This window comes from Anopheles coluzzii, chromosome 2 (genome assembly GCF_943734685.1).
Source record: "Anopheles coluzzii chromosome 2, AcolN3, whole genome shotgun sequence".
In the NCBI taxonomy this organism is placed as follows: Eukaryota; Metazoa; Arthropoda; class Insecta; order Diptera; family Culicidae; genus Anopheles; species Anopheles coluzzii.
The window spans coordinates 17,670,086-17,696,249 of NC_064670.1; the positions used below are offsets into that span (position 1 = coordinate 17,670,086).

General features: G+C 50.9%; 6 protein-coding genes across 6 annotated transcripts; 3 read left to right on the plus strand and 3 right to left on the minus strand.

Annotated features, from left to right (window-relative positions):
• The first annotated feature begins 2,205 nt into the window (after positions 1-2,205).
• On the plus strand, positions 2,206-4,778 carry LOC120949902 (thialysine N-epsilon-acetyltransferase). The gene is made up of 3 exons (XM_040367496.2): positions 2,206-2,488; positions 2,566-2,804; positions 4,036-4,778. The coding sequence occupies exons 1-3, from the start codon at positions 2,408-2,410 to the stop codon at positions 4,346-4,348; spliced, it is 633 nt and encodes a 210-aa protein (XP_040223430.2). The 5' UTR covers positions 2,206-2,407; the 3' UTR covers positions 4,349-4,778.
• Positions 4,779-4,964: 186 nt separating this feature from the next.
• LOC120949903 (uncharacterized) lies at positions 4,965-5,810 on the minus strand. Its single transcript, XM_040367497.2, has 3 exons — positions 5,638-5,810; positions 5,349-5,546; positions 4,965-5,277 (listed from the first exon to the last, which is right to left on the minus strand). The coding sequence occupies exons 1-3, from the start codon at positions 5,722-5,724 to the stop codon at positions 5,035-5,037; spliced, it is 528 nt and encodes a 175-aa protein (XP_040223431.1). The 5' UTR covers positions 5,725-5,810; the 3' UTR covers positions 4,965-5,034.
• A 118-nt stretch (positions 5,811-5,928) lies between these two features.
• LOC120949901 (zinc finger protein OZF-like) lies at positions 5,929-7,834 on the minus strand. Its single transcript, XM_040367495.2, has 4 exons — positions 6,888-7,834; positions 6,456-6,809; positions 6,326-6,384; positions 5,929-6,239 (listed from the first exon to the last, which is right to left on the minus strand). The coding sequence occupies exons 1-4, from the start codon at positions 7,689-7,691 to the stop codon at positions 6,035-6,037; spliced, it is 1,422 nt and encodes a 473-aa protein (XP_040223429.2). The 5' UTR covers positions 7,692-7,834; the 3' UTR covers positions 5,929-6,034.
• Positions 7,835-8,851: 1,017 nt separating this feature from the next.
• LOC120961067 (trafficking protein particle complex subunit 10) lies at positions 8,852-13,027 on the plus strand. The gene is made up of 3 exons (XM_040384674.2): positions 8,852-9,097; positions 9,204-12,395; positions 12,464-13,027. The coding sequence occupies exons 1-3, from the start codon at positions 9,073-9,075 to the stop codon at positions 12,697-12,699; spliced, it is 3,453 nt and encodes a 1,150-aa protein (XP_040240608.2). The 5' UTR covers positions 8,852-9,072; the 3' UTR covers positions 12,700-13,027.
• Positions 13,028-13,095: 68 nt separating this feature from the next.
• LOC120961068 (rabankyrin-5) lies at positions 13,096-26,129 on the plus strand. Its single transcript, XM_040384675.2, has 7 exons — positions 13,096-13,387; positions 13,959-14,279; positions 14,349-14,764; positions 22,879-23,013; positions 23,084-23,322; positions 23,392-25,563; positions 25,654-26,129. The coding sequence occupies exons 1-7, from the start codon at positions 13,384-13,386 to the stop codon at positions 25,787-25,789; spliced, it is 3,423 nt and encodes a 1,140-aa protein (XP_040240609.2). The 5' UTR covers positions 13,096-13,383; the 3' UTR covers positions 25,790-26,129.
• Positions 14,765-21,634, minus strand: LOC120961069 (uncharacterized). Its single transcript, XM_040384676.2, has 3 exons — positions 19,715-21,634; positions 15,333-15,565; positions 14,765-15,266 (listed from the first exon to the last, which is right to left on the minus strand). The coding sequence occupies exons 1-3, from the start codon at positions 19,782-19,784 to the stop codon at positions 15,051-15,053; spliced, it is 519 nt and encodes a 172-aa protein (XP_040240610.2). The 5' UTR covers positions 19,785-21,634; the 3' UTR covers positions 14,765-15,050.
• Positions 26,130-26,164: the final 35 nt, after the last annotated feature.

The window sequence follows — 26,164 nt, forward strand, 5'->3', positions numbered from 1 at the left end:
TCTGCGCCCAACGATGACGACGACGACGTACGACGTACGACGTACGACCATGCGAGTGCGCTGGTGGTACTGCTGCCGCCACCACGACGACTACCACGAAATCGCGTACATTTAACATCCACATGCTCGCTTGCGCACACCCAACGGGGCGGCCGGACGGAGCCTTATGCTGTGCTGTGTTTACTTCGCTTTGCGCTCTGCTTTCCCGCCGTGCTTCGTACCTCCTCAAACATGATCCCCGCACGGGGGCGTCGATCCACATTCCCTCAGGATGAGCCATCCAGCGAGAGAGGAAGAGGAAGTGGAGCTGACCATCGCACAACGTGCCCCGCCATCCCGTAACGGCCGTGGACGGTGGAAACAGAGCGCACCGATGAAGCCAGCCAGCCCCCAGAGCGCCAAAGTTCAACGGGGAGTCGCGCTTGAAGGACATTTCGAACAGTTCAGGTTTCAGGTTCCGGTTCTTCCTCATCTTCATCATCGTCGTAACGGGGGGAAACATTTGCTTCTAGAACGTTTACAGTAGCGCAGTCTGCGCTTTCTCCCCGCTGCTGCTGCTGCCATAGAACCGTTCGACTCTTCCTTTGCGTGTAATGCTGCGCAGTCCATCTTTAACAACGGTTATAAACTCTCCATTTTTTTCTAGTGAAGCTGCTGTCCTGCTGCTACACGAAAAAATGGTTCGACTAAAAACTTTACATTCCCATTTGCGCTCAAGCGCATTGATAAGCCGTCCACGTTTTTTTTTTTAATGGTTTCAAATTTCGACATCCTCGAGCGCGTGTTTTTCGTGTTTTTATTTCATGATTTTTTGTTGTTGTTATTGTCTGTTGCTTTTTCTTTAATGTTGTTTATTCATAGTGCTGTTGTTTTAGTTCTTTTGCTGCTGCTTCGTGCTTCTTACCCACTGATCGACCTTTTCATAAACTTTCGCCCTATCACTAACCGCGCGCTGCTCGGGCAGCAGCAGTCCGTGAGTCAAAGATTTCAAAAACTTCTAACCAATTCGTCCAATTAACAACGTTCTCTTCAGCATCTTCTCGCTTCTCAGGACAGGGACGCTGTTGGACTGCCATGTTGGTCCGAAGGCACGCTGGTGATTAAGATAATGAGGTTCAAGACACACACCAACGGGGTTAGGCTTTTTTATTCTTGCTTCAATTTAAAGCGTCCGTGTAGGATCCTTCGAGTGAATACTGCTAATTCCAATGGAGCTCCAAAATGTGTTGTTCAGTAAGAGGATGAAATGTCACTATTCGATCCACTACCCCGTTCCACAACGAACGATCATGGACATCTCAGAATTATCACCCAAACGATGACAACAATAGCTCCTTATCCTGCTACACACGCTTGCAGGAATGAATGGGAAAGCATAATCAATCAAAGCAATCCTCGCCAATCTCGGCGACTCTCGGTTGACAGGCCAGGGGCAGCTAGGGATATGTTGGTGGTGTTGGTTTTTGATAACACCACCGAGTCTCCTGATAGTAGCTCTTGCAAGCAGCAGGTGTGATAAGCTATCGGTTGCATAATTTGTACCACCTTCCCCAGCTGCTGCTGCTGCTACTCCTCCTCCTCCTCCACTGATTACCAGCCGTAAGATAAGCTATAAATGGTGAACTTGAAACGGTCCTACTACTACTACTGCTACAATCTCCCGGTTTTTCTGATAACTCTTTCCCTCTCCTGTTCTCTTTCGCTCTCGCTCTCTTTCTCTAGACTCAGCCGGAACGGCGCGGAAGTGATCGAGTTTGACAGATCGATAACAACAGCCACCCGGAGGATCCGGAGGGGGGAGGTTCGTGGCGAGGATGGGGACATGGTTGGCGAATTTCCCAACCGCCACCCCATTCGAACAGCTGTTGTGTGCTGATAGGAAGCGGCACGGACATTCCCTGATGTCTGATACCGCGGTACAACGTGGCGGACTCGGTGCATCTTCCAAGCGCCCGAGCGTCACCAAAAGGAAGCCCTCGGGTGTACCGATAGCTGATTAGTAGTAATCGGGCAAGTATGTGTGTGTATGTGTGTTTGTCCTCGAGTGTATGTGTGTGAGGTGATAGGGTGTTGCGGGGACGCGCGAAAGGGAAAAACGCGCGCCCGCGTGCACTGATAAGATAAAATTTTAATTTACAAACTAATTTGATAGTACCCGGGGCGGGCGGGCCCGCGCGCGCTCGCGCGCTCAATTCAACCAGTTATCAACGGGGGGCAACCAGTTTTGTCGGCCGGCGGCCGTTGTGCAGTTCAGTCTTGTGCCGTTCGCAGAAACGGCCGGAGCCCAGCCACCGGTGGCGAGCTAGAAAACGCGGAAAACATTCGGAACTCTCCTTCCTTCCAGGAGATTAGTGCTACTTCCGCTAACAAGGCGCAACCAACGGGTACACCCAGATCCGTCCGCGCAATGGCGACCGCGAAGGATAGTGCGGTGATCGTGCGCCGGACGCAGCGGCACGATCTGCCGGAAGTGATCGCTATGATACAGGTATACTATTCGTGGAATTGGAGTGATCGCGCTAGCCCATCGACATTTTACGAGCGAACCTCCATTGCCCTCGGCAGGAGCTGGCTGACTTTGAGAAGATGCCGGACGGACCGCAGCTTACCGTGGACGATCTGATACGGGACGGTGGATTCGACGGGCGGCAATCAGGCGATGGTGATGGTGGTGCCCCAGTGTTTCATAGTTTTGTGCTCGAAGCTACTGCCGATGCAGACGACCCGGACGGCCCGGCTAATCAGGAACAGCTACAAACGTCAATGCCGGGCCCGGCCAGCAAGCCAGCAAGACCTCTAACCCGGTAAGACGTGTTATTTATAAATACGCAGCAGTATTTCAGCGCTCCGGCGCGCACTCCAGTGGCCGATGGTTTTATTTTTCAAGCTCGGCAAAGACGGGCAAAGACTGTTGTGGTCATGGTGGCAAGAGTGGGTTGGCAGGGCGCAATAAATACAGGGCCCTGCTCCTTCCATCCAGTACATCGGGGGCCTTGTGTGTTCTCGGTGCACAGTAATGATGCATGATGTATGGTGTATATAATGTCCGCGTTTGCTTGGCTGCCTGGTAAGAGCTGATAAGAGCAGCCGTACGGACACATAACCCCCGGTGGACAACCCCGCTCCCTATTCGATTCCGAATGCTGCCGCCAGTGGTGTTTTGATTTCCACAACAGTTATTCTTCTTCGCCGGGGTTCGACTTCTTCCCACCGTCCATCAGCCGAGTCATCATCATGCCAGACACACACACACGGCCCGAGTCGTCCTATCAGTTGGGCTTTGTTTGTTTTCTATCCGTCTTCTACCCAGCTCGGGGCATTGGCGATCGCTGCTGCTGCTGCTACAGGACCCAACAACCTTCGATCCTTTCCCGAGAATCAGGGTACAATGGGACAGGGAGGGGAAGGGTGGGGGGATTTGCCTGTAGCTATTTGCACAGTGCCGTTGCACCAGACCCATGTCCACCAGCTCGATCGCTCGGTCTCGGTCTGGAAACCGCACCCGCAGCTGTCGATAACAGTGTTGGACATGGATTTTCCCAGCAGTCGCGTCGGAGGGCGTTTAAGGGCAGGGGGGCGTCATTGTCGCCGTTAGTGCGTTGTCAACCATTTTTGACGCTGGACATAACGCTACCATTCGCACGCACCACGTAGAGGGTAGAGGGGAAAACGCTGGAGAGCTGCCCTGGAGAGAGGGTTGCATGCCTTATCTTATCATTAAGCATATTTAACCGCGATGCTTGCCTTCCTTCACTGCCATAAAGTGAGTGGTCTTCTTGTTGTCCCGATGGCCGAACGACCCAGGGGCAGGGCGTCAGCGTGCCGTGCTCTCCAGCTCGGCGAAGGAATGTCAATCACGCATCGAGATTATACAAATGACAACCAATTACAATACAGTTTGGTTCACTCACAGCTCAATCATGCGATACTGCTGTCGTCATCATTAAAAATTAACTGCTCCATGACGACGCGAAAGGATCTTAAAGTTTCATCAATGTTTTTCTTTTCTTTTTTTGCCCATTATGCTTTATACAGCAAGCTGATCGGATACGCCATTTGCTACTACTCGTACTCGACCTGGCAAGGAAAGTCGCTCGCACTGGAAGACATCTATATCCGGCCGGCCTACCGGGGCAACGGGTATGGGGAGCTGTTCTTCCGTGCCCTGGCCAAGCATGCAAAGGAAAGCCGCTGCTCCAGGGTGGATTTCCACGTGCTCAACTGGAACCCGGCCACCAAGTTTTATCGTCGTATGGGTGCGCTGGATTTAACCGAAGCCGAGAGTTGGCACTTTTATCGGTTGCAAAAGGATGCCATCGATCGGCTGCTGGCAGATGATCGGCAGTAGGAAAGAAGGGATCGGCTTTGCATAGGAAACGAGTGTCAAGTATTATCGAGAAATAGCAGGGCAGCACGGAGATGACCCGTTTGGTGTAATGGTGAACGCGCCGGTTTCTGAGAAAACCCTTCCTTAGTTCGATTCCCATCTTAGGACTAATAGACTTTATAATTATTCGGTCTTTGTATTTATAATTAAGATCTAGCAAGAGACCTTTACCGTAAAGGCGTCTGGGGTGGACGTGTGATCAAAGTATTTACGGGATATCGTGTTACGCTCAAAGAAGAAAAAGAAAAAAACCCGATATTCTAATTAAAGAAAACAAAGGCAAGTGTTAGGAAAGATATTACAATTTGTCACCTTCTCTTGAACGATGGATTGCAAATAGATTATGTGAAATGTTGTGCAATAAAGGGGATTTAAATCGCTGTCAATTCAATATGGTGATTGTTATGTTGTGATAAGGCAGAGGAAGAAGAGATGATTTAGTAAAGTTTAGCATCAGATCCGGATAATAATGACACACTATCGTAGCCTTTTCTAGTCGCGGCATAATTTATTCTTTCTCAACATTATGTACCCCCATCTGACCAATTGTCACAAACATAAAGAATTGAGGCGTAACTGAAAAGCAACAATCATCTATAGTGCATTCTTCTGTAAGGATAATTTCAACCGAAACAAGTGGAATCACACTATGAGCTCAAATCAGGTTGCGGCAAATCGACCACCGGAGAGATGATCGATTTCGTATGCTCCAGCATCAGTTGGCACTTGTTCTCGGCTTCCTTCAGCATCAGCACGCTCCCAACCAGATTGACCATGTACACAATCACCACCATAAACATGGACGTGTTGTACAGGCAGTTGAAACAACCGATCGGGATTGGTTTGCTACATCGAAACCGTCCGCACAATCCCATGAACCCGTGTATGAACTATGGAAAACGGGAACAGGATTAAAAACCGGCCACTACTATCAACGGCATGTACCGCCATCGCTACCTACCAGCACCACGAGCGACACACCGAACAGACCGAGCAGAAAGTAGTACAGCCATCCCAAACCGGGGCCAACCTTCAGTATGTAGCATATTTGGCAAAAGTTGATCGTTATTAGCGTCATGTCGAACATGCTCTGCACGAACATATTGCCCTGGGGGCTCTTCTGCTGGTGCCGGGGCCCATCGCTTCGGGTGTCCTTGGTCTGGAAGGCACTCAAAAAAAAGGTTAAGCGCGCTGATTATTAGGTATCACAAGGTATCACTACAAAACCGGCAGAAAGTATCGTTCCTCACCTCAGGTGGTTCCGCAAGCTCCATCTGCGGGATCGTACGGTAAGTTTCCGTATTCCAATCACTGTCCATCACTTTGCTGTCACTCATTTACCACGCCCAATGGGGGAATATAATGCGAAAAGCAGCGACACTGTTGCTTTGCCCGTCGCCTGTGTATTTACTGTGCACTGTCGTCGGCGGTGGTTCGGACGTGTGCGCTCCTTTATCGTTGCACTTATCGGCAAACGGTGTTGATTAGAAAGATAAAGTAAAGCGTTCGGCTCGAAAATGTGTCTATGAGAGGTGTAAGGCTTATTCTTCACAGTGATGAGCAGTACTGGCAGCGCAATGAAGATGCGCTACTAGCTGCCAAAGTTTTATTTCGTTACGATCTACTAAACACTTAGCTTGCTGGTGGTTACGTTCCTGCCATACTAGGTTTGATCTTTGCTTTCTGCATCGATTCCAGCGTGCTGGCTGCCTTGTCCGGGTGATACTTTTCCAAATGTTTTTTCAGCTGAGTATACCGATCGCTGCATTGATCACAGTGAGGACATTTTAACATTTTCACGCTTCGTTTCGCCTTGCCGCTGTGTGCGTTCAGGTGCTGGACCATGTTGTACCTGTTGAGAAGAGGGAAACATATTGATTACTCTGCATGAGTCAAAAATGTTAATGAGCTGTTGAAGCCGGTCCCAGCCAAACATACCTTTGTGAAAATTTTTGACCACACACGGGGCAATCGAACGGTTTTTCACCGGAATGGGTCTGAAAACGAATGAAGTGGTTGGAATTTACGCTTAAACAGGGGGACAATTCGCAATGCTCGCGCAACTTACCCGCATGTGTCGCTTTAAATGGGAATTCGATGTGAACGAATTCCCACAGATGGTACACTTTTTCGCCCGCACATCCTTGTGCGCCAGCTGATGCATGTAGAAGGATGAGTAGTGAATGTACTGCTTCCCGCACTGATCGCACTGGTAAGCCTTTTCGCCCGTGTGTATCGCCATGTGCCGCTGGAGGGAAGTTTTCTGGGTGAACTTTTTGCTGCACACGTTACAGGTTAGCTGCGATTCGCGCACATGCTTGCCCAGGTGACTGGCTAGGGCAGCGCGAGTTTTCATCGTAAGGCCACACACTTTGCATATGTTCTTTTCCAGATCGATCGGGTGGCTTGTTTTGAAGTGTTCCTGAAAGCAATGAAACACAATTCCGATTATAAGAGCTAAAACTCATGAACCATGATGACCGGGCGCTCTTCTAATTACCTTAAGACTAACTTTATCCTCAAACGTGGCTTCACAGTAGAAACATGCCATTCGGCGGTTCTGTTCGGGACGAGTTTCATCTCCCGCTTCCTCCTCATCCTTCATTTCCGTTTTGTAATACGGTTGCACACAACCATCCTCAGTGTACATCGAGTCGCCAGGCTCGTCACTCTCTTCCGGAGCTGCGTCGGCGTGTATGTGCTCCGTTCCGATCGTTTCAATAACTAGCATAGGCGAAGAGTTGGACGATTCCTTGATCGGCGGCTGCTCCTCTTCGGAAACCTCGTCATGGGTGTGCAGATCCGCATCCTGTAGGTTGTTAAATGTCTCCCCGCATACAGCACACTCCATGCAAATGCGAATGGTGGGCAGGGCATCGACGGAAAGCATCCCGGCCGTGGGGTTCGCATCGCCCGACTGTTCAACCTCTCCCGATTGCTCCCATTTTATCTCGCCATGCTGCTCATCCACCTTTACCTTCTCATCGTCGTCCGACTGGACGTGCAGCTCTTCGAATAATCGCAAGTTGCTGTTTTGCAGCAGATCCGTCAGCTCTTGCTGGATAATTAGAGCTTTCGTGTAGGCCGCATCGTAGTCGTTTAGCTTGGTGTAGCACTCTTTGCACGCACCCGATTGCTCCAATTCGATGGCCCGATCGGACAGCTCACGTTCGAAGAAACGCTCCAGCAGCTGCACCACCGTTGTGCTGGAAAACTTCGTCTTCACCTTCTGCAGGTTATGCTGAACCATTGGCCGTATGTTTCCGCAAATTCCACATTCTTTCTTTCGCGCAACGAGCGCCATTGCGTGTGCGAGCCCCGCGTTCGGTATGTTTGTACACAGTTTGTTTTCATTAGGCAGTGGTCTTGGGCTGACTGCTGTCAATGCTAGCGTGACGTTTGGCCGGGCTGAAGCCGCAGCCAGAGTGACCAGAAATACCGATTTATCTGTATTCCTACCGATTTTTCATATGCCTACCGATTTACAGATAAGCCTCCTAAAACTACCGATTTCTCATTTAACCTACCAAAAATCACAGAATTTTGATTTTTCAGTCGTTTAAGCTTAATCTGAGGTGCTTGGGATGCTGTTTCAAGGATTGCTAACCTCATTTGTTACTTATCGCGCTGATGCACGTTTGTTTGCCTGGCACTTTTTATTTTTATCCGTTAAAATGTAATGTTCATAATAAGTAGAAAATGTCAGTTGCGTGGATTCCGAGAATTGCTCGTCAAAGAAAATCATTTAAATTTGAATTTGAATCTCGCTGTCGGCGGTTAAAGCTTACCCGACAGACAAAGAGAATGAAATTTTCAGGCGAGGGGAAAGTAGAAACACACGGTGGGGGTCCGGCCCAAGATCGGATCCGAAGTCCGTTGTTTTGGGCTAAAAATTGAAAATGGCGGATAGAGCGCTACCACGGAAAGAATGCGCTCTATTGCATGCCTTTAAAATGCACGAGGCGCTCTCACTGAAAAGAACGCTCGCTCGCGCTGTTTCATTGTATTTTCCTTATACCCCTTCCTTTACACGGACTTGGTGCACCCGAATCAAAAGAAAAACTTTAACACATCAAACTTGGTTTATAAAAGACGCACACTTTTTCATTCAGCCGTACCGGCGAACTCGTTCGACGAGAAACATTCGTCGCTCATGAGTGGACAGGGTTGTACCACTAGGTTGGCTAGTACAAAATCTATACGGTTTTCTAATTTTTGATCTAGAGGGCTAAGAAATGAGTGGCAATGAGCGTTGCGGCGAACGTTCCCAGGAACGAACGAGTTCGCCGGTACGGCTGATTCTCTTTGCTAGTAGGGTAAAAAGAAATTAATCATTAAAATAATGGATTAAATTTAAATGGTTGCGTTCTCAACAGTGCTCCTGCCGAAATATGCCAAAATAATCTGGCCACACTGGCTGCAGCCAAAGCCGGAGAAATCATCGCTGTCAAAGCAGCCGTGGCAGTGTATTGGTGATCTCCCCCTCCCCCTTGTAATCGCATTGGTGCAAAAGTTTATTTACATTCCTGCTCGAGGGAAAAAAGTACAATTGTCGTTTCCGCGGCACGGTGCTCGAGGTAAAATGTTTGTTGCGCTGCGGTGCTAAGCCTATTGCATCGAAACGTACAGTGGTACAGTGAGAGTTTTGCGCACAAAACCTTCGCAGCCAGGCAAGCGGCCGTACCATGAACTGCAAACCAATACTGACGTGTACGTTTTTGGGGCGGAAGGACCTGGCCACGGTGCCTCCCGGACCACGTAAACACACTGGTGGCACGGTGCAATGATTTGCTCGTTTTCCCATTCCTCCCCACAGATTCCGGCGACGTGCGGGTTTTCAAGACACTCGAGCCACACATCGTAGCCGCACTACCATCGGACACGGCGGAATGGAAACGGTCCTACGGGCGACCTGTGAAGAATGTGCGCGTCGAGGCCACCTTCAAGCCGTTCGACCAGAACGCCCTCGAGCGGTACAAGGATGGCCGGTGGAACATCATCGATCATCCCGTGCTGCACATCTACGTGACGGAGTGTACCGACATCGAAGCGTACCGGGCGTCGGTAAAGGAGGAGATTGACCAGTGGCTCAAGGTGCTGAACAACTACAACGTGACCGACTGGATGATCCTGCTGGTCGAAACGTTGGACGTGAAAAAGTCGAAAAACATCCTGCCGCGCACGACGGTGCTGGACAAGATACGGCTCGACTTTGCCTCCAAAAACGGGGACCGCTGCCTGTCCGTACTGAATCCGGCCAAGTTTGAGATGAAAGCGACGGAATCGTTCCGCTGCTTGCTGCAGCGCATCCGGCACCTGATGCTGACGGGCTACAACCGCACGATCGTCAAGTACGAAGAGCTCATTCGTACGAACAGAGAAAACCGCATACAGGAAAACTGGAGCTTCATCGACTACTTTGTGCTGCAGGAGCAGCTCGCGTTCGTGCTGGAAATGCTCGGCCAGTACCCGGAAGCACTGGTACAGTACGACGAGCTGGACGCAATGTTTTCCCAGTTCATACTGAACTCGGTGTTCGGGGAGAAGCAAAAGTGGCTGCAAATATTCGATCAGCCGCTGTACGCGTTCCACGGCATCTCCCTCAATCCGGCCAAAATGAACGAAACGCGCGAAAAGATCATTGCCTGCAACGTGACGCTGCTCGAGTTTCGCAGCTATCTGTTCGAGCGGCAGTGTATGCTGCTGGACGCGGCCGACAAACCGTGGGAAATTGCCGAACGGTTGCTGCCGTTTCTGTTTTCCACGCTGCGGGAAATCGAGGCGCTGAAGCTGGAAACGCCCCAGGGTGCGCTCGCGTGCTGGGAGTTCGTGTGCGCACTGGAGGTGCTGAATCTGTGCGACAAGGTGCTGGAATCGAAGGACATTTATAAGTGTTCGCAGTTTTCCGCCCCGATCTGGAACCTGGCCAAGGAGAAGCTGTACGCGCTCGGCAAGCAGTGCGGTCTGCTGCCCGGATTCGTGCCGACCTCGGAACAGCTGCACACCGTAGTGCACCTGTCGGCGGGTATGGGCGATAGTGTACCGGACACGGTGGCAACGGCTCGCAACCTCGAGCCGGAAATAGGTGATCGCACCAAGTCGGGCCACTCGCCGGCAAGAAAGCCGAAAAAATCGGCCACCGATACGCTAAAGGAGGCGCTCGGTTCCAATCAAGCGTTTACGAAGCTGTACCTCGAGCTGAGCGAACTGGCCATCAGCACGTACAAGCACGTGTCGCGGTTACGTTCGGCCCGACTGGTCGGGCTGGATCTCGGCAACTTCTACATCACGCTCAACGAACCGCAGAAAGCGGTCAACTTCTTCACGGACGTTTTGCGCGAGCTCAAGTCAGAAAACTGGCACTATCTGGCGAGCCAGACACTGCTCGATTTGGCCTCCTGCTACCGCAAGATGGAGGACAACGTAAACTACACGAAAACATGCAGCACCATCGCCTGCTGTCAGGATTTGGAGCTGCTCGTGCGGACGTTCTACTTTGATGAGTTTGCGAAATCGCTCAAAACGCTGCAAACCGTGCGCAATGTTGATATTAACGCGCTCAGCGTTATCAGCACGCTGGAGGATCATTTCCAGGTGCTGGACGTAGTGCTGGACAGCACCTCGATCGTGCAGGATGACTACATTCTAGTTACGCTCGAGCTGGTCAGCAATTTCCCACGGGAACTAACGGCCGAACAGGTGCTTCTTTCGTTCGAGATGAATGCCAAACAGGCGATTGAGCCGGCAGCCGGTACGGGAACGCCGAACGCGGAAAAGGAGGTCGGTTCCAAGCTGCCCATCATACTGCATCTCGATTACAAGCAGGATAATACGCTCGCCGGATCGTCGGTAGCATGCGATAATCGCGCCAAACAACCGGTACGACGCAGTAGCAGCACGCGGCGCAAGATATCGCCCACCCAGCGGTCCGATTTCACCAACAGTGTGAGCAGCGAGCCACGGCTTGTACTGAAACCGGGTCGCAATACGATCACTCTCAGAGCGAAAGCCACGCGCGTCGGTACCTGGAGCTTCCGGCAGCTCTCGATACAGGTGGACACGGTGGAGTTCCTTTCCGAGGCATTGCCGCCGAAGATCGGCAACTTCGAAACGATCACGAAAGCATCCGTTGCCACGATGAACTTCGTAAACCTGGTGGCGGGTGTTGAGCAGCCGGTCGAGCTGGTGATTTCGGCGGGAAGCTTTCGCTTTCCGAAGGATGCCACCGCAACAGTGCGCTGTTCGAAGAACTTGAAGATGCGACTAGCCGCGACCGCCAACGGAGCCGCGGACGGGGAACGGCTACCGTTCGAAAAGGAGCTGATAGTGCAGTTGGCAGAGTTTGCGCCGTTCGAAAAGCGATCCATCGCGCTGGAAGCGATCTGCGATCTGCCCGGCAAGCGCGAGGAACGTGCGATCGAGCAGAAGGTTTCGCTGCAGGTGCCCTGGAGCAGAAATGAAATCACCATCCCGCTACACTTTATGCCCGCGCTGATCGCGTCCTGCCGGCTGCATTCGTCCGGCGCCCGCAAGTTTCTGCAGGTCGTCCTGAAGGGCGTCAGCGACTACCGGCTCGTGCTGCGCGATGCACGCATGACGTGTGCGGCGGAAGGTGTCACCATCATCGACATCAATCCGCCGGAGCAGCAGGAAACGGTCATGAGTAAGGCGCTCGCGATTTCGTACCTGTACGAGTTCCAGGTAGAGGCACTGAAGGCCGAAACGGAGCTGCCAATCGTAAACGTCGACTTTCGGATGCGCTTTGCCGATGCGACCGTGCCGGAAGAATGCCGCACCTACCTGCCGTACAGCGTGACGTTCGACGTGATGGACTACACCACGCTGTTTACCATCTGCGCGAAGGTGGAACCGCAGGAACTGTGCCGGGTGAACTCGGTGTGTCACCTGAACCTGCGCATCTCGAAAGTACATGACAACCCGTATGCAGATCTGATGTACGAAGTGCTGGCCGATCAGAACATGTGGGCAGTTGTTGGACGTACGGCAGGTAATGGAACAGCCGGCTTTCTTTCAATTGCATGTAGGCATTTAACCTCTCCAATTACTCAATTGCAGGAGTCATCTCGATGGAAGAGGTGGAAAGCCACAGCATCACGCTAGATGTGCTTCCGCTGACGGCCGGCTTTTTACCACTGCCCAATATTCGTTTGTCGAAATACATTTCGGCCAACAAGTCCAAAAACGACACGCACTCTCGACTACAACCGTTCCCGCCCGGCCAGATCTACAACTCGACCAAAAGCATGCAAATCCATGTCCTTGCTAGCAACAACAATGACCAACCCCAGTAGGTGTGCGCGACGATGCACCGAGAGCGAGTTCTACTGTACACTAGCTTCTACATGACGCATTCCACACCTCGACACTTATTTAATATGTTGCAAAAGATGGTGTTACAATACGGGGCTATTTAGCAAGAAGCCCCAACGGGAGAAGGGCTTCATTTAACCGGCATTCATCTGGAAGCTAACAGCTCAACGCTGGAACACTGTGGAGTTATTGAATTTTCGAAAAAAAAAAACAAAATAAAATGTTACTCGGCCGTATAGCAAATGCTCACGTAAATCGTAATTACCGTGTACAGAGATGGCAACTGTATTTTCCTTACTAATCTCTTAATTAATCTCTTTCCGTTATCTTCCTCCAGTCCGAAACTGTAACGTACAAATTCAAAATCCAGAACTGTCAAATACCGGTTGATAGGAGCTGTCACTTTGTGATGTTGATAGGAGGGAGGGGGCAGCCGACAGTCTGGCAGCGATTTTGTGTTTTCTCATCCGCTGCAAACAAGTGTGTGCCTCAACAAAAAACGTAGTCATGTTATTGTCCTAAATTCGCTGCTCCGCTTTACATAGTTGCAGTTTGTTTCCTTGTTTCTGTTCCATCACCGCGCCATCACGATCGCAATAGCATCATCCGGTTTCTAAGCGGTAATCTGAAGCCGTCGTGCCCGTGTGTTCTGAACCGCCGATACGATGGGTAGGTGGAATTCATGCTGCAGTGATTTATCTACTCCAAGGTGGGATTATGGCTTTATGCTGGCTAAAGAATGTCCCGTGCAAAGGTAGTAGAGTGTATGTGTGTTAGTGCGCAAACAAAACAGTAATAATTGCATCGTTGAAAGACAAGTGCATCGCAGGAGATGCACCAAGGAACGTGCATCAGTGTGTGTACCGGGGTCAGTGAAGCATCCTCCCCCCGGTTGGTTGGCGATGTGGCAGTGCATAGGAGGCAGCGCACAAAACGCAATCAACGAGCATAGCTCGAGTGCCACAGCTCGGAGCGCAAGAGTGTGTTTGTGCGGTAGGGACGAAGAGGTCGGGTCGGTAGCAGGAAGGGCGTTTCTCCACTTCCAAATTAACACCGATGATCGCGGCTGTGTGTCGGGCGTGTTATCAGAATCCGTCAGAATAAACAAATCCACCAGCGCTGCCAGTGGCAGATAACGCAACTACAATGACATACGCAACTTTCATTGTGGCAGTTGATAAAGGATACTTGTTCAAAAAATCAAACTGTTTAATTTGCACCGTTTACCGTTTCTTTTTAGCTACCAGCAGCGATAGTGTTAAGCTGGAGAAACATCTGAAGCTGCTGAAGGAGGAGTACACAAAGCTGCAGAAGAGCTATGCCGAGCTGGAGCGCAAATACAGCCAGGCGGCGGCAGCGAACGAAGACCATGATTTGTCCGGCGAGTTTAGCAGCTTCATATCGCGGCTGGTTATGACCGTGGCCACCCTGTACGGCCGAACGACGTACTCGGATATAACGATCAAGCTGAAGGACAAAACGATGCCTGCCCACAAGTTCGTGCTGAACGCGCGCAGCGAAGAGTGGCGGGAAGAGGTTCTGATGGACAAAAGTGAACTAGGTAAAGTTTGGCCCTCCATGCGTGAATGATATTTTGCAGTCCCTAAAACAATCCCTCCCTGACCTACAGATTGGTCCGATATGGATGCGGATGTGGGGTACGCGTTGCTTCGCTGGATTTACACCGATGTGGTCGATCTGCAGCATGACTCGCTCGCCCTGGAGCTGCTAAAGACGTCCCACCGCTTCAAGCTGCCCGGTTTGATGGGCCTGTGCGAACGTGCGCTCGTATCGTCCGTATCGGTGCGTTCCTGCGTGCGCTTTTACTGCGTGGCGGAAGAGGTGGGTGCGGCGAACCTGCTGGAATACTGTTCCGGTCTCATCTCCACGCACTGGGACGACCTAACGCCCCAGGACTTTGAGCACATGTCCGGTGCGCTGCTGTACAAAATGCTTAAAAGCAAAACGAAACATCCGCTCCACGCTGCCGTCCGGTTGTTGCGCGAGGACGTTGTGTTTTTGTGCTTAGTGGAAAACAACGGTTCGGTAAGTGTTTTTGCTTTTTATTTTATTTTTAGTCCATCCACACCACACTATCCATACAGCTAATAATCTCGCTGGTGGTGCAAAACTCGCAAAACGGTACAACAAATCGCTATTTAGTTTTCGCCGTACTTAAAGTCGAGGCATATTTTTGTGAAGTATTATCCCCGTTCGGACAGCACTTCAATATCACAATTATGATCAGATGTTGAAACCTGTCGATCATCATTCTACTATACGTTAATATATACGTTAACATCATTCGCCCACCACCACGACAAGCATGTGCTCAGTGCTCTATGGTGCGGATGTATTTCATCACGTTGAACACAAATATTACGGCCATCGCGTCCGCATGGTAGTTGCCCCGGTCGGACGTTTTCGTGGCCGAATTGCAGAGAGACCCCCGGCAGAAGCAGTACGTAGAATCGTCGATCGTTTGGCAACCCTCCGTGTACGGCTCTTCGATGTTGTGCTGCGGTGTCCAGGCACCGGATTTGTACACCTGGCAAAGAATGGGGATAGCATCAATGGAGAACGGGGTCTGGGTTTTTGTATGGCAAATAACTACCTGTTCCGTGTTCTTTTGCTGGGCACAGCCACGGCTTACCGTTTCCTGTTCGCCCTTTAAAAGTTTAAGCTTAAAAATGCGCTTCATGCACATGGTGGACCAGGGACAATCCACCTCGTAGTAGCTCGACTCGTCAAACTTGGAGCATAACTGTGTTTTGGTGTTGTTTTGATGCCGGCTCGGCGGTGCCACTGTGCAATGGTAACACTTAATTGCCGAAACATTGTCCAGCTCTGTGAAGGGAGAGAGAAGGGGAAACATCATGTTAATATTAAGTCAAAACTGTGATTGAAATAACATTAGTTTTTATTCTGATTTTGTGAAATTGTTTCTGAAAGTTCCCATTCAGTGTTTCATTCCAAACCTCCTCTTTCTTCTTTCGTTGAGTTTCAAATTCATTCCATGAATGCTCAAGTGTGCTCTAGAGTGCGCCACCAATCTTATCGCTTCCGGCTAATGCCATTCAAAACAACAAACGCCCCTTTGATTATTTTAACGAGCCATGTATCAATTTAATGCGTATCAATGCTCTAGTTTAGGGCAGTTTTCTTGCAGCACGAAAAAAAGAAGAAAAGAAATCCCACCAATGAATAGCCCGTACGTGATTGTGGCGAGAAACAACTTCACCCGAAGCGACTGAAACCCCTTTTTGTGTGTCTCAATGATGAACACTTCAGGCCCGCCACGTGCCTGATCATGCATGAAATGACTTTCCCCGCCGGAAGATGTTAAAAAAGAAGCTAAAGAAAATCACTCCAAACAGCCAGCCCCCTTCAAAAAAACGCTAGCCCAAAATGAAGAGAAGTGTGTCCGACCAAGTGCATCCTCGAAACAAGAATGCAACGAATGACGATTGCACTTTTTTGACTTTTATTTTTCTAATACCTCCCAACGTCTCTACAGCGGGCTGGAACTTCTTTACACTCTGTTAGTGTTACAGCAGCAGAGTACAAGCATACGATGCGATAATATCAACATTTCCGCCCGGAGCACGCACCCAGCACTTTGTTCGTTTGCCCATAATACAAGTGGTCGTCGCTCCCCTGGATCCCCTCTTCTAAAGCTTTTTCCGCTTACTATCCACAGTAGCTTGATTCATTCATGGATGCATTAATGTTCTGACGCAAACAGTGTGTTCGTCATCTCGGTTCCGTGCATCGGATATCGTGAAACGAGTGAGTTAGAATGACACGAAACTGTTCTCTTGGGCTTGTTGGAGGATTTCTCTCTCACTCTCCCTACACACACACGAACACACACTTCGGAAAATTAAGATACTTCTCTCTGAATGTTTTCCTTCGAGCAAATCGGTTCCTACCCCGTTTCCGGTCCGAAACCGACGCGATGACAAACCAACCTTTTCACGGTTGCGCGTGAGGCAAAGCACTTTCTCAGCCAACGACAAAGACTTCCAAATCGCCGTTAGAGTGCAATTGAGTGGTAAAAGAACGTCATACACCATAGCCAGACAGGCGACAGAAAGCCACTTCACTAGTGTTAACCTCTAACGCTTTATACCCTTACCCAGTGACGTCATGCGAAGGGTGCGGTATGCTGGTGGGTTGCGTGATAAACACCGGCAGCATAGCTTTTTTTGGTGGTGGACTAGCTGGCATGATTTTATGGGACATGACACACACCGATTTCGATCGGCGTTTGGCACATCCATCGGGTGGCTAATGTTTTGGAATCAAAATATGGGATGGCCATAACCGTAATAACGCGTGATGATGTCGTTGTAGGAAGCGCAACAATCCGGTTCGGCTGTGCTGGGGTGTATGCTAGAGCAATAAGAAACGATCACGCTTGAGATGACTTTAAGGCGTACCAGAAACGTTCCTAAATGAATTTCCTAATAATTCGGCGTGATTTCCTTAGTAAATATTGCAAGATTGTAACACTTCATCTTTACAAAAGAACACTATTCATGACCTCGCTTTGGTGTAAATCAAAACAACCAGCCACGCTCTTTCTACTGTTGATCTAGGTCGTCTCACTCGATCCATCCATACCACCACGCGGGTAACTTCTATTTTAAGCAATTCTGTACTGCGAATGTTGCATACACATGGGGCCACCGTGCATCGTTTTGGATTTGGCAGCACAAAACATACTTTGCGCTCGAAGCATTCATACTATGAAACAAGTTGCACCGTTTGCTATCAAAGGTACAGTGGACGCCGATTGCAAGAAGGTTATCAAGTTCGGTTCGAATCTCAATCCCGCCCCAAAAAAGGAACTCTGACCAACAAAACGATAGAACAGTGCGGCGGGTGTGTACCATATACAGGCTCGCTCCAAAAATGGTAGAACAGTGGCAAGTGATAGTAGCTTCATGGTGTCAATTCCTCCACTTTACACCGTCGCCTTACTAAGGGAGCGACGAGTCACAACAAACACACGGTTGCTGCTTGTGGAGGAGCTTGCCGTACTCGCAAGACCCTTGATTAAACATTGTAATAAGGTACGGAGGTCACAAACATTACGCACACACACACACACACACTTCGCCCTGTACTCGGTAAAAGAAATGCCGTCGTGACACTTTGCTCGCCCTAGCCCCGCTAGACGCCGCAAACAGGTTATGACCCAATTCCCTAATTGTCCCAGTTGAAGCGTGCCAAATGGCAGATGCATTTGGAGTGCTGCGGAGGCTGTTTGCCGCTCGGTCACACACATACATGTGGGGCCACAGAGGATCGACAGCGCCCGCGGTTGAGGCATAGCAAATCAAATCGTCGTGTGCCTGGTGTGATCCCGTTTTAAATGTGTCACAGTTTTGTGTGGCCTGTGCACTTCGAAAGGTTCGGTGGTGCAATAATACGAAAGAATTGCTTGTACTAGGATCTAGGTGAACAAAAGTCGCTTCCCGGTTCATAAAACGACCCCGGCCCAAGGAGCTTTCCTTCTGCTGACAGAAAAACCTGTTTCCATTGCGTCCACTCACTCACAGTTGCGCTGCACTCGGTCACTTGGTTATCGCTCTGTTCTGCGAAGTAAATGGTGACTGACTGTAGGCCACTGAGAAACCCCCCCTCCCCTAGGCACTGTAAATCAACTTTCCAAACCCTATCTCTTAGCTCCCCATAACTTGTCCTACTGGGCTACACACGATCGGGCGGACGACGGTCAGTAAAAGTACGGAAGTGAGAACTGTTTCTCGAGCAAGCTGCAAGGCCAATGACGTTAATGGCTAGCACGGCCGGAATATGTGTCGTGTAGATTGTGTAAAAAAGCGGGCAGAAACACACTCATATTTTGCAAAAACCAAAACTTTTTTGGAAAATGGCACTGATCACCAATCAAGACCATTGTGATGGGAAGATTAGCTATATGATGTTCCTTATTAGGCATCACGTCTTCCTACGGATCTTCCGCACTCATCCCATGACAACCGGCTTGGTATCGCACAACCAGCTCTGCGGCCTGTGACTCATCGGGAATCGGAACGGATGAATTTGTATGAGTAACCAAAATCGTAAACACCCACAGTTACTCAGATGACTGCAACTTGCTAATTGGCTATTATACACCAAGATTTGTCGTGCGTGGTTGTGCTTTGCTCTCCCTATTTGTTCATTGTGATTGCCAATTGCACAAATCTTTGCACTATTCACACGGCTATTTCATCTGGGCGGAATGGGCGTTTTAAGCGGTTTCTAACACGTTCGATCGTTTGGTATCGTACCCGGAAGATCAACGGAATGCAAAGCGACACACGGCGGAAACGATTCTGTTCCTATATCGCTTTATTTCCTCGCCCTCCAAGCACATTATGGTGATTATAAGCTAAAAAATTTGCCTCACCACAGGCCGCACATATGCGAGCGGGCGGCAGACAACACCAACAACATGCTGTGGTCAACGAACGGATGGATCGTCCATCCTAACGCGTGCTCTCTCTCTCCCAGAGCCAGATGTCGATAAAGAGATGCAGAGAAACGGGAAGCTGAAAGAGGAGCTTAATTTGCATACCATCTTTATAAACTGGCGCATGTGATGTTGCGGCTGTTTGCCTCGCGCACAGACAAACGATGCCATTTTAATTTGCGCTTCACGCCAGCAAAACGGGGTTGGGCCGGGGAACGGAATGTTTGGTGATCATCTCGTATTTTTAAAACCACTTTCGCTCACCCAACAAAACAAACCGTGTAGTGCTCTGCGGGGACCTATGCTGGCACAAATTGACGCTCTGCGCATACACAAACATCACGATTGATTAGATTCAATATTCAGCACCATTCGCTGTAGTAAGATTGATCGTTTCAGTTAAAGACATTGCACTCGAGATCACGAAGAGATGGTTATTTCCAAGTCTAAGAAGTTCCCCAAGAACGGGCTCCCAGCGGAACAGAGCAAACGAAGCAAACCATAATAATTACCTGCAATAAATAATAGAAGCAACGCTACCACGGCCACCATACCGTTGGGTCTGCTGCAGAACCTGTCCATTGGAGCGCGGGAAATTGCGGATTTTGTTTTATTGTACCCTTGTGCCGTGTTCTTACTTGCCACCGGTGCCCCGCAGTGGCTGCCCAGGCATGCGCGATCCTATGTAACAAGCACACAAAAACCGGAGATAGCCTGCGAGATCGCGACGATCGCGCTCTTGATCGCGTCGCAGTACGGTAGAATTTTGTTACTTTCTGCAGTTTAGTACGCCGTGATCTGGAGTGTTTGGATTTGGATTTGGCCAGCAACAGAAGGTACACTCAAGACACACACACACACAAACCAAGCGATGCAAGCGATTGGGGAATGATCTTGGCGCGTTATTGTTCAAGCTCACTGTTGTTTCTGCTTTCGTGCGCAAGAGGTGCGCTGTTATTCCCGTTAGGTCTGCTCGGTCTCTTAGGGTCGTTTTTTGTATTATTTCTTCTTCCCCTGAACTCCGTTAGCCGGCAGTTGTAGCACAATGCTTCATGGACTTTGCGTTTGTGCGGAGTGCTCCAGAAAGAACCTCGTCTCGTCTGTGTGGAAGATTTGCAACAAACGGACTGGATGCACTGGTGGACCACAAAGTCCGATGTGATGTGCGCGTCGGTGCCGTTCTCTGACGATCGCTCTGTACTATCGAACACACTTTCTAAACTACATCCGCGACAGCAGTGTGCAGTGGTTTGCATACATTCGGCCCAGTGTGATGCGGGACCTAAAACACATTCTTCGTTGGATCTTTGTTTTTTTTTAAACGCACATAAAACCGACAGTTAAGTTATACCGATAAGCACACAGGCACACACCGACACACAGAAACAACTTTCGGGGCGATGAAATTGGGGCTGGGAAAAAGGTTTCAACCCAAACAAGGTCACGGTCGGCCCCGGCCAGAGTACCTCAAACCACCGCGTATCACCGGCGTTGTCGTCGTGGCGTCGGTTATTGTCGGTTGTCGTGACCGGTGGAAATACATAAAAACAAATAACAACCACTGGGTGTTAGTGTGACGTTGCCAAATTGTCGACACGAATTCCTTGGTGTGCTGGTGTGGTGTTGCTCCTTCCTTCCTTCTTTTACCACACCGCCGGAGTGGGAAGGATTTTAATTATAGAATTGCGCGCTTGAGAGCCGCAAGTCCAGTATCGCTGTTGTTCGGTGAGCTTGGGTTTTTGATGGGACAGGAAAAACGTATGACTAATCGTGTCGCTGCTGCTGCTGCTGCTACAGTGTTCCTTGCGGTTTAATTTTTTGTAACGCACGATCGATTAACACGCTACGGACGGGAAATTCATGGAGCTGCGAATTTCTAATCTGTAACTTCCCGCTGGGGCACACAGGTTGGCGAAAGTGGCAAAATTGAAGCGAGATGCCCGGTTTGCCGATTCCGGTTTTTAAAAACGACGGCCTAAACGCGATCCGACCGCTTTACCGTGTCTCTATCGCTGTCGCTGTACGTTGTATTGGACGGTGCGGCGAACCAACCGACGTGAAAGTCAACCATCAACTGAGTCTCGGGCGGTATCATCTCTTGCCAGCGAGCACCGTTTCGGGAAAGAGAACGGCGAACTCTGTCGCGGGCCCCCGGTGCCCCGGCTCGGAACGGCAACCCCGTGGTTCGCCCGTCAACACGCGGAGAGACAATCGTGCTGAGAGCAAAGCGCACTATGCTCTGGCCGTCGGGCAGCGCGTGTCTACTCCGGTGCAGGTTCGTGCTCCGGCTTGGTTTGGTGTGTAGGACCGAGCAAAGCAACTGTGGCGAAAGCGTGCGTCGCGAACAACGCAAGCCGCGATAGTACAACGTATCTCGTGTGTATGACGAACGCAATTCCAATGTTGCTCTAGATGCGGGCTCTCTCTCTCTCTCTCTCTCTCTTTCTTTTATCCACACTCTCTTCACTTTATGTTCGGCAGACTCGGGCTGATGGGCTTTGCATGAATGGGCTTTTGGCGTTTGCTTCTGTTCCATCTCCGGCGGCTGCCTGTCTTGTCGGCGGCGCCGGCCCGTGAAGAAGCTTCCCCTCTATCTCCTCCCCCCAAGAGTGCATTGCACTCTTCATCGCCGGCAAGTTGCGGCTCGGTCTCGGTCATTATGTTTTGGTTCCTTAGCCCCCTCTCTGGCAGCTTCCGGGAATCCAGTGCGCTGCTGACGGGGGAACTGTTGTGCAGTAGTTGGAATCGGATGGTGCGGATATAGTTGCGTGCGTCCTTCGTGTTATCCTTGACCCTGTCCAATGATCCGTCGCATGCGGGAAGGAGAAGGGATTAAATTATTCAATGGAGAAACCATCATGCAGTCCGGGCACTGTTATGTTGGAGCATTGTGTGTATGTGTAAAGCTTTGTTTTGAATTGTAAATTTTAATCAAAGAGAATATTTAGATAAGAGCCTTTAAAACATCATATTCTTTCAGTATTTTATATGTATCTTATTAAAACGCGCATAGGACAAGAATTAGTTACGATAAAAAACACGCTATCCGTTCCGGTCTGTTGCAAGTATGTTAATGATTGCTAATAGGGATCGCCCGCCTGTCTCGACAGTGAACGATATCCTTGAAATCCGTTGGAAATAACACAAAAATAAATAAATAAAATACATGAGACATTCTAATCAATTTTTAATCAACTTCTAACGGTTTCATGTCACTCGCTCAACAGGTAAACTATAAAAAAGCAACACACGTATTCAATGTTTAATGCTAGTAGAGAGTAAAATCCCACCACCCCACAGCTTCGGTGCGCTGGGCACACAAAGGCGTGACACATTTAAAGTTAACGAAAGCACGTGAAAGCGTAAACGCACGCATGCACGCCTTCCAACGGCGTATGTGATGTGTGCGCTGGTGTGTAATCGTGTATCATTTTGAAATGTGCTCGTAAAATGCACGCCTTGGGACACACGAACTTCATCCGCCTCGATGGTGTACCCTTGACGTTGTTTCGTGGAGGAAAATGTGTGTCATAGCATAAACGGGCTTGTTGAAAGTCAAATATTTAGTGATTTTCTCCTAGGTGAATAATTATCGTTCGGTGTCAAATTAATGCGTGTGCAAAGGCTCTGTTGGAATTGATTAACATTGCTTGATGGTATTGAACTTTCGTTACAGCTACAAGAAATCGTTAACAGCCTATCGCCGCAGGGCCAGCTACCGCTAGGGCTGGCCCTGATGGGTCGCAGCACGGCCATCGCCCAGACGCTGCTCGAGACCGGTGGGGCCGATATTAACGCATACACTACGGAGGTAAGAACGCGTTTACCCCAATAATTGGGATTTAATTGTAATGTTCTTCCCTTGTTCTCCTCCCTCCCAGGGCAACACGCTACTCATCGATGCGATCAAACGTGGCGACAGCTTTACGGCACAGTTTTTGCTCGAGAAAGGATGCAACGTAGATCTGGTGACGCGGGACACGTCCGACACGGCGCTACATCTCGTGTGCACATACGCCGAACGTAGCACGGATGCGGAAACGCACCGCGAAATGCTTAGCATCGGCCGGCAGCTGCTGAAGCAGCAGGCCGATCCGAACATGCAAAACAGCAAGGGCTAGTAAGACACTCACAAACCTCGCAACTTTCGATCCAACCCTTCGATATCACGCTTTTCCACCACTTTCAGTACCCCGCTCCACGTGGCCATCATGTCGCAGCACGTGGAGATGATCGACGAGCTGCTGACGGAGGATGGCGCCGACGCTGGTTCGTGCGTGGATACGAACGTGCGAACGAAGGATGAAAAATGTGCCTTACAGCTGGCACTGATGCCACCGCACACGGACGGGCCACCGTACGAGCTGGCCCGCCGCCTGCTGGAGCGTGGAGCCCGCCCGAACGTCATCCACCCCGAGACGGGCGACAGTTTGCTGCACAGCCTCGCCAAGCAGCAGCTGGAGGAGGCCGCCGTCTTTCTGACCGATCACTGCAACCTGAGCCATATCAATCGGTCCGGGCTTACCGTCCTGCACGTGGCTGCCTCCCAGGGGCTGGCCAATCTGACCCGTGCACTGCTGGAGAAGGGCGCACCGCCGAACGTGCAGTCCGGTGTGACGGAGCTGAAAACGGCCCTGCACTACGCGGTGGAAGAGAACTGCGCCGCCGTGGTGGAAGCGTTCATCGCGCACAAGGAAGCCGATCCCACAGCCGGGACGATCGATTTCAACGTGAAAAACGCCTTCGGCGATTCGCCGCTCAGCTTGGCGCTCTGTCTCGGGTACAACGAGCTGGTGCCGCTGCTCATCAAGGGCGGCGCGGACGTGAATGCGCGCAACGGGCAGGACATGACGCTACTGCACCAGGCGATCTTGAAGGAGGACGCAAAGACGGCCGTGTTTCTGCTGAGCCAGGGTGCGGACATGAACGCACTGACCGCGGACCAGGAATCGCCGCTGCAGCTGTCCATCCACTGCCGGCTGGTGGACGTCGTGGATGCGCTCTGCTCGCGGGGCGTATCGCTCAGCGCGCCGGACAATAAGGGCGACTGTCCGCTGTGGAGTGCGCTCGAGTCGGAGCAGTTCGAGATTGCCGCGGTGCTGGTGCGGCACGGCGTCGACACGGACTGTTGGGGCCCCGGGCCGGACGGATGCTTGCAAACGCTGCTGCACCGTGCGATCGACGAGAACAAGGAGCAGGCGGCCGTGTTTCTGATCAAGAGCGGGTGCGATCTGGACTCGCCGCGCCAGCCCGGCCCGCAGGGGCAGGGCGGCGACGAGGCAAAGGATAAGGCGTCCCCGCTGCATTTGTGCTGTCAGTGGGGCCTGCGGAACGTGCTGCACACGCTCATCGGGCACGGTGCGAACGTGAATGCGGTCGATTGCGATCTGAAGACGCCGTTGCACGTTGCGATCGAGAACCAGCACGAGGAGATCATCGGCATACTGCTGTGCCATCCGGGCATCGATCTGAAGATACGCGACAAGACCGGCAACACGCCGTTTGCGGCCGCGCTGCAGGTGCGCAACAACAAGGCGGCCCAGAACATTCTCGAGCGGTTGCCGAACGCGGCGGAGCAGATCGACCAGCGGGGCCGCAACTTTCTGCACCTGGCGATCATGCGGGACGATCTGGAGTCGGTGCTGTTTCTGCTGTCGATACAGGTGGACGTTAATTCGCGCGTGCACGATGTGAACCAGACGCCGCCGCTGCACCTGGCGGCCGCCTCCGAGAAGGAAATGCTGATCCGCAACCTCATCCTGGCCGGGGCGCGGCTAAACGACCGTGATGCGACGCAAAAAACGGCCCTGCACGTGGCAGCGGAGCGGGGTACGGTGGGCGCGGTGTCGGCCCTGCTCCAGAACGGGGCCGACTTCGATGCGGTCGATGGGGACGGCAACAATGCGCTGCACATTGCGGTGCGCGAAGGCCACGTGGCGGTCGTGCGGGAGCTGCTGACGGAGTCGGAGCTGAACGCGGAAACGGTCAACCTGAAGGGGCGCAATCCGCTGCACGAGCTGTGCCGGTGCGGCAAGGACAACACGGCCGCGGCGATCCTCGAGCTGTTCTTCGAGTGTATGCCAAAGTATCCGATCAACAATCCGGACCTGCAGGGCAACACGCCCCTGCTGCTGGCGTATATGCGCGGCCAGGCGCAGCTGTGCCGCATGCTGGTGAAGAACGGTGCCTGCCTGGGGGCGGAGAACAAGGAGGGGCTGACGATATTTAACTTTAAGCTAGCGACCAACCAGCTGCTCCACCGTCTGCTGGACGAGCTGCCGCAGGAATCGCCCTGGGCTTCGTCGGAGCTGTGCCAGGAGTGTGGCACCAAGTTTAGCATCACGATGCGGAAACACCACTGGTAAGGAAGGGCAGGGAAGTTTTGGGCTGGCTCTAGTAGTTGACCGTACTCAACGCACTGTGCCGTTTTGTGCTTCTCTATTCTCTCTAGCCGTCACTGTGGAAGAAATCTCTGCAGCCGATGTTCGAACAACGATGTGCCGATCATTAAGTTTGGCATCAACAAACCGGTCCGCGTCTGTTCGGTGTGCTTCGAGGTGTTACAGATCGGAAGCGGTGTCGTTTGAAATTGTTATGCAATTTTGAGCGACCGTTTCGGTAGCAGTTTACGACGCGCGGAAGCGGAACTATGGTTATCACATGGATGGACGATTTGTAACACATTACAACGCAATAATCTGACCAACTACTCAACGTGCGAGCGCGCGTTCCCTTGATGCGTGCGGTGTAAAAGTCCTCTTGATCCCTAAAAAATCAAGAACATTCTTTACTTTTCTTCTAGCTGTTATTTTTGAAAGTAACTTTTCGTTATGCATATGGAAAAAAAGATTATTTATATACATGTAACACACGAGAGTGGAAGTTTTTCCATACATCAATATCAACACGTACAAGATTTAAAACGAACGATACGAGGGGACCGACTTTTACTGACCTTTTGG

Bases quoted from the DNA above. Each gene is read 5' to 3' on its own strand.
- LOC120949902 (XM_040367496.2), top strand. From the start codon at position 2,408: ATGGCGACCGCGAAGGATAGTGCGGTGATCGTGCGCCGGACGCAGCGG. The intron at 2,489-2,565 runs GTATACTATTCG...TGCCCTCGGCAG, and splicing joins AAGTGATCGCTATGATACAG to GAGCTGGCTGACTTTGAGAA. The intron at 2,805-4,035 runs GTAAGACGTGTT...TGCTTTATACAG, and splicing joins CCAGCAAGACCTCTAACCCG to CAAGCTGATCGGATACGCCA.
- LOC120949903 (XM_040367497.2), bottom strand. From the start codon at position 5,724: ATGAGTGACAGCAAAGTGATGGACAGTGATTGGAATACGGAAACTTAC. The intron at 5,547-5,637 runs GTGAGGAACGAT...AGTGCCTTCCAG, and splicing joins AGCTTGCGGAACCACCTGAG to ACCAAGGACACCCGAAGCGA. The intron at 5,278-5,348 runs GTAGGTAGCGAT...CGTTTTCCATAG, and splicing joins GTGTGTCGCTCGTGGTGCTG to TTCATACACGGGTTCATGGG.
- LOC120949901 (XM_040367495.2), bottom strand. From the start codon at position 7,691: ATGGCGCTCGTTGCGCGAAAGAAAGAATGTGGAATTTGCGGAAACATA. The intron at 6,810-6,887 runs GTAATTAGAAGA...CATTGCTTTCAG, and splicing joins AGGATAAAGTTAGTCTTAAG to GAACACTTCAAAACAAGCCA. The intron at 6,240-6,325 runs GTATGTTTGGCT...TCTTCTCAACAG, and splicing joins GGTCAAAAATTTTCACAAAG to GTACAACATGGTCCAGCACC.
- LOC120961067 (XM_040384674.2), top strand. From the start codon at position 9,073: ATGAACTGCAAACCAATACTGACGT. The intron at 9,098-9,203 runs GTACGTTTTTGG...TCCTCCCCACAG, and splicing joins CTGCAAACCAATACTGACGT to ATTCCGGCGACGTGCGGGTT. The intron at 12,396-12,463 runs GTAATGGAACAG...ACTCAATTGCAG, and splicing joins AGTTGTTGGACGTACGGCAG to GAGTCATCTCGATGGAAGAG.
- LOC120961068 (XM_040384675.2), top strand. The intron at 23,014-23,083 runs GTAAGAACGCGT...CCTCCCTCCCAG, and splicing joins TTAACGCATACACTACGGAG to GGCAACACGCTACTCATCGA. The intron at 23,323-23,391 runs GTAAGACACTCA...CACCACTTTCAG, and splicing joins ATGCAAAACAGCAAGGGCTA to TACCCCGCTCCACGTGGCCA.
- LOC120961069 (XM_040384676.2), bottom strand. From the start codon at position 19,784: ATGGACAGGTTCTGCAGCAGACCCAACGGTATGGTGGCCGTGGTAGCG. The intron at 15,566-19,714 runs GTAATTATTATG...CTCCCTTCACAG, and splicing joins GCTTCTATTATTTATTGCAG to AGCTGGACAATGTTTCGGCA. The intron at 15,267-15,332 runs GTAGTTATTTGC...ATTCTTTGCCAG, and splicing joins AGCAAAAGAACACGGAACAG to GTGTACAAATCCGGTGCCTG.